This window comes from Colobus angolensis, unplaced genomic scaffold (assembly GCF_000951035.1).
Source record: "Colobus angolensis palliatus isolate OR3802 unplaced genomic scaffold, Cang.pa_1.0 Scaffold40, whole genome shotgun sequence".
NCBI lineage: Eukaryota > Metazoa > Chordata > Mammalia > Primates > Cercopithecidae > Colobus > Colobus angolensis.
The window spans coordinates 5,144,252-5,150,680 of record NW_012117377.1 but is presented as its reverse complement, the minus strand read 5'-3'; the positions used below and the strand labels follow the sequence as shown (position 1 = coordinate 5,150,680).

The window sequence follows — 6,429 nt, the reverse complement described above, 5'->3', positions numbered from 1 at the left end:
GTGATCCGCCCACCTCAGCCTCCCAAAGTGCTGGGATTACAGGCATGAGCCACCGCGCCCAGCCTAAAGTATTTTGCAGTAAAATGTACATATTTTTGAAACCTGTGTAGTGAAGCTGTGTGCTCTGCTCAATAACTGCAGAGTTTTTCTTTGTTTCATGTTTATTTAGAATGTAAAACTTAGATATTAACATTTTAGTCCATTAAATCATGAAAAGAACTCTGATTTAGCAGGAAAGTCAGTTTTGAAAGTTAATGATAGCTTTACATGTAAATGTAATGATAGTTCCATGTAAATGGAACTATGATGCCGGGCCAGTGTTCACATCTGTCTGACACCCAAGTGTCTGAGCTTTAAACTTTTCTCAGATCGCTGGTGAAAACAGCTTTATGTGACAAAAAGATAAAGAATAAGAAAGAGACAACCGAAGAGGACTATAACTAGGATTTAATGGCTAGATTTAATTGCTGTCAAAGGTTAGATGATTAATTTCACCTCCTGCCCCTGAGATTTCTAGGTTATCCTCACTTCAAGACTTGTAGCCGCTCCAAAGCTGCTCATTCATTGAAAATAGCTTGTCAAATGCTCACTGTAGATGAAACATTGGGGTAGGCTCAAGGGATACAATGATGAAAAAATGTTTCTGTATTTCAACTCTGTGCTGCTTTAGAATGATACCATCCCCACTGTCACCATCCATGTCCGGAGTAATGACAACCTCCCGTTGTTCTAGTAACACCCTAGGCTTATCTCTGTCGTGGCATCTACTAACTACCGTTACCGTTCCCTGCGGTAATGAGTTCCTTGAGGCAAGATTTTTTTGTTTGTTTTATCTTTGTGTGTCCTTGATCCTCAAAAGTGCCTGGATTCCGCAGGCTTCTCAATAGCTGTTGAAAGAAGGGAGGGATGGAGGAAGACAGTGTGCTGCCTTCAAAGAGCTCATCAACCTGAGGTATAATCATATCGTTACAGTATATAATTATTAATGCAAAAACTTATAGTTTAAATTCTAGCATAATAAATGTTTGAACAAAATATTGTGGGATTACAGAGAAAAGAATGGCTAACTGTGCCCTGGGGGAACGGGAATAAACTTACCAAAAAGCAAATCTGTTAGTTTTGTACCTTCTCATACTCTTTGAGATTTCCTAAATGCTGAAATTAATAAGCACAGAAGATAGAGACTGATGAAATTTTGTATTATGTCTAGTCTGCTTTCGAGAATAAGTACTACAGTATTAGAAGAGACACTGAAGGCCAGGCATGGTGGCTCACACCTGTAATCTCAGCACTTTGAGAAGCTGAAGCAGGTGGATTGCTTGAACTCATGAGTTCACCACCAGCCTGGGCAACATGACAAAACCTCGTCTCTACAAAAAATACAAAAATTTGCTGGGTATGGTGGTGCACACCTGTAGTCCCCATTACTCAAGAGGGTGAGGTGGGAGCCCGGAGCTTGAGCTTGGGAGTTGGAGGATGCAGAGAGCTGAGATCTTGCCACTGAACTCCAGGCTGAGCAATAGAGAGCCAGATCTTGTCTCAGTAAAAAAAAAAAAAAGAAGAAGAAGAAAAGACAGTGAAGATTGCTGATATGGAAAAAGTTGGGGGTTTGCTTTAGTTGTATTATTAATCACTTTAAATGAAGTACTGGAATTACAGGCATGAGCCACCACACTCAGCATAAAGATGGTTTTAATTCTGTCATTGATCTATTTGTCTTCTGTATGTTATGTGTTTTTTCTTTTATTCCTTTATTATTGTCTTTTTAAAAATTTAAATTTTTGTGGTGTATCATTTTGATTTCCCTTTTCTTTCTTTTACTGTATATTTTTAATGTATTTTCTTAGTGGTTACCTTGGCAATTCCACATCTCTGTTCTTCCCCTGTAATATTATAATTGTCACAAATTATACCTTTATACATTCCCTTTCCAGTAACAGATTATAATTATTGCTTTATGAACTTGCTTATTAAACCATATAGGAAAAACAGAAGTTACAAACCATATGAAAAGTATGAAAACAGTGGATTTACATTTACCTTTATAGACACCTTTATCAGTGGTTTTAAAAATTTTTATGACAGTTTTAAGTTACTGTCTAGTGTCCTTTCATTGCAGCCCAAATGTCTTTCACATTTTTTGTAGGGCACTGTACTGCCAAAAAAAAAAAAAACTGTCAGCTATTGTTTCACTAGAAATATCTTAATTTCTGCTTGCTTTAAAATAAATATATACTTGAAAGATAGTATTGCTGGGTATAAAATTCTTGGTTGACAGAGTTTTTTTTTCTTCTCCTTTCCCACTGTCGATCCTACTGCTTTCTAATCTCCATAGTTTCTGAGAAGAAATCTGCTGTTTATCTTGCTGAGGCTCCATTGTACATGAAGAGTCACTGTTTTCAAAATTCTTTCTATTTCTTTAGGTTCTGACAATTTGATTGTAATGTTTTCTGTGTAGAGCTCTTTGAGTTTATCTGCTGGTAGTTTATTGAGCCTCTAGGATGTATGTATTGATTTATTTTGGAAGTATTTTTCCATTAAGACTTCAAATACTTTTCTGTCATATTTCCTTCTGGGACACCTACAATGTATATGTTAGTATATTTGATGATATCCTGCTGGTGCCTCAAGCTCTGTTCATTTTACTTCATTTGTTTTTCTGCTTCTCATATTGAAGATAAGACAACCTCAGTGTTCTTATCTTTAGGTTCACTGAACCTTTCTAACTCTGCTCATATCTGCTTTTGAGCCCCTCTAGTGAGTTTTTCTTCAGTTATTCTGCTTTTCAGCTCCAGAATTTGTTTGGTTCCTTTTCATAATTTCTGTCTTCCTACTGATATTCTCATTTTTCTCATACACTGTTTTGCTAATTTTTTTGTTGATGGTTTTCTTTAGCTCATTCAACATATTAAAGACAGTAGATAGTTGATATAACACCTTCGACTAATAACTACAATGGGCGTTAACAGGAGAGATTCTATCAAATCTTTTTTATTGTTTCTTTATTTTCATTATGTTATTTTTTATTTTTTGAGAACTGTACTTTTTATCTTATTTTTATTTATTCATTTGTTTTGAGGAAGTGTTTCACTCTTTTGCCCAGACTGGAATGCAGAGCTTGATCATGGCTCACTGCAGCTTCAACCTCTTGGATGCCACCATGCACAGCTATTTTTTTTTTTTTTTAATTTTTCATAGATGTGAGGTCTTACTATGTTACCCAAGCTGGTCTTGAATTCCTGGGCTCAAGGAATCCTCCCGCCTCCACCTCCCAAAGTGGTGAAATTACATACATGGGCTACCATGCCTGGTGAGAACTAGACCTTTTAAACATTATGTTGTGGTACATCTGGAAATGTAATTCTTGCACTCTCCAGGGATTGCTGAATCTTACTTGTTCAGGGTTAAAGTGATCATCTGTTTGTGACGTTTGTACACGGTGTTTGCAAGGTGTGTAGTTTTTGTTATATGTGGTCACTGAAGTTTCTTGTGTTTCCTCTGTGGTCAGCTATTGACCTAATAAATATTGCTTTAAATATCTGGCCTCAAAAAGGAGAAAGAAAAACAACACACACATACATTTTCTTTATATAGTAAATTCCTTGGAAGTTTCTTAGGCCCGTGGGTATTGAAGTACTGGTGGCCAGCTTTTGTGTTGGTTCCTCAGTAATCAAAAGCAGCAATGAGATCATGCAATCCAGTATTTGGAAGACTAGGTCCTTTTTGTGTACCTTGGCTCCAGGAAGCCACACTGGGAATGCAGGAAGCTGTCTCCAGGCTGCTTCATGGAGCTGTTGGGGTTGTGGCTGTGGAATGAGTGATAGCTGCTACCATGAAAGATGGAAATTCCATGACATTTATCACCCTCTTTTACTCTACGCCAGAGTTCCAAAATAGTCACTTCTGATAATTTCTGTCAATTGCATCTTTAGATGATATCTTCTTGGCTTTTTTTTTTTTTTTCTTACAGGCGGGATACCTGAAATGCAGAAACATAATGTATATATTTTTGCAGTCATTTAGAAAGCATGAGGGACTGGTAATTTAACTCAGAAAGTATACTCTAAAACCCATGTCTATTTGAGTAATCCAGAAATTCTGGAAAGAAATGTACCTGCTATCACATCTGGTTAAGACCTTGGTCATATTCTGTACAAGTTGGAAACCCAAAGGCTCCTTTCCCACCATTTAGAGGAACCTGAGTTGAATCATGTGCCTTGGCTACTGAAGAAACTACTAACCAGGTTTCAATTTTATCCATGTGTTTGGTCCATTGATCTATTTGTCTATCTTTTCTTTCTTTTTTTTTTTTTTTTGAGACAGAGTCTTGCCCTGTCACCCAGACTGAAGTGCAGTGGCACCATTGCAGCTCACTGCAACCTCTGCCTCCCGGGTTCAAGTGATTCCCCTGCCTCAGCCTCCCAAATAGCTGGGATTATAGGCACACATCACTATGCCCAGCTAATTTAGTATTTTTAGTAGAGACGGGATTTCTCCATGTTGGTCAGGCTGGTCTTGAGCTCCTGACCTCAGGTGATCTGCCCACTTTGGCCTCCCAAAGTGCTGGGATTACAGGCATGAGCCACCGCGCCCAGCCATGAGATGGATTTTCATATCAAATTGTGTGAAAAGTTCATTAATATGGTTTCAGATTCCATATTGCAAATAACCTTCAAGAAACTACTGCTTGTATAATTTTTATGTAGTATCAAAGAAATTACAAAATAATTACAATTATTTGAAAAGTGTGTTAAAATACCTCTCCCTCTTCCATCTGTTTGTATGAAACCAGGTTTTCTTTATATATCATTCAATTAAGCAGTATATGGCAATGGATTAAATTCAAAGCTGATATCCGTTTTTTTTTTTAAGGTAGACATTAAAGAGATTTGAAAAATGTAAAATAGTGCTACCTTTCTTACTTATTTTTGTTTTGGAAAATATGGTTACTTTGTCATAGAAATGTTAGTAATTTTTAAATGAAATTGGATTATTATTTTTAATGAATTAATAAATACCAGTTTCATTTCTAATATGTAAAATACATATGTATATATGTATATGTGTGTATTGCTCATGTAAACAAATGCTCTTTAGAGTTCATTTTTTAAAGAGTTTAAAAGGGTCCCAAGAACAGAATGTTTCAGAATTGCTGCCCTAGGAAAATGTATTAAGAAAGTAAAGTACACGTGAGGAAAAAGAAATTGAAATTTCATTCTGTGGTTTACACTTGGTAGACAAAAGAGCAGTTTATTTGGTCAACATAGTTCTTAATCAGGTCTCATATATACTCACTGAATTCATTGTGTCTTTCTCAAACCATTTGTACCTAAGACATTTATTGGTACAGTATTGCTATTTTTCTGATGCTAACATGATGCTAACATGAGCATTTACTTGAGGATTATAGACCTTTATAAACTATGCTAAAAGGCTTTCCAGAAGTATGAAAACTATAAAAGTTTGCTAGTTGAGCACCTACTTATTACCTTAATCTCTTCCTTTTTAATTGTACTCTTAGTCAATTCTGTGGGCTTACTTCACTGATGAGAATTTAGTATATATGTATATATTTCCTGGGACCTGTGGACAGTTCATTTAGTCAAGGATAAATGTGAATGAATGCAGTTCTATTCTTAGGCCTTCCAGTGTTTGGTGAATAGCCCACTAAAGCTGAAAATATCTGAATGTATATTTTTCTTCATGTTTCTCTTCAGGATGACGTAGCTTTGCCAAAGACTTAGAAGCTAAGCAGAAAATGAGCTTAACATCCTGGTTTTTGGTGAGCAGTGGAGGCACTCGCCACAGGCTGCCGCGAGAAATGATTTTTGTTGGAAGAGATGACTGTGAGCTCATGTTGCAGGTAATTTTGTCAGCCTTCTGTATATGTGTTTATTCAAAACTGGAGATTAGTATATAATCTTTTTCTACTCCTTTAGAAAACAGTGCTATTTAGATTTGAACTTTCTCTCCTTTTAACTCCAGCTATCATTCTAATTAATTTTTTGTCCCCTTGAATCATCTAAAAAAAAAGTTCTAAGTCTTGAGGATTCTATTTTGAAAAATAAGTTCTCAGAATAAGGAAGTTTATTAGTAAGTAGAAAGTTTCACATGATACACTTTTAAAATAAGACATTGCGAAAATCAGCACAGCATGGAGTAAAACTGCATTTTGATCACTGATACTTCAGTGATAAAGGAAGTTAGTTTAAGCACTTTTAGAGATGTTCATTATGATGCCTGCCAGGAGTTCAAGCATAAGTAAAAATTGTTGACTGTTTTTAAAAGCAAATTTTATTGTGTATATTTATTTATTTATTTATTTTTATTTTTATTTTTTTTTTTTTTTTGAGACAGAGTCTTGCCCTGTCACCCAGACTGAAGTGCAGTGGCACCATTGCAGCTCACTGCAACCTCTGCCTCCCGGGT

General features: G+C 36.0%; 1 protein-coding gene across 4 annotated transcripts in view; it reads left to right on the top strand.

Annotated features, from left to right (window-relative positions):
- Nucleotides 1-6,429, top strand: part of CEP170 (centrosomal protein 170kDa) — a 130,782-nt gene that overhangs the window by 22,267 nt on the left and 102,086 nt on the right. For all 4 annotated transcript variants that reach the window (XM_011955707.1, XM_011955709.1, XM_011955708.1 and 1 more), the window contains one exon: nt 5,718-5,863. In XM_011955707.1, coding sequence (XP_011811097.1) covers nt 5,759-5,863 — 105 coding nt within the window. In that variant the 5' untranslated portion in view covers nt 5,718-5,758. The remainder of the gene's footprint in view (nt 1-5,717; nt 5,864-6,429) is intronic.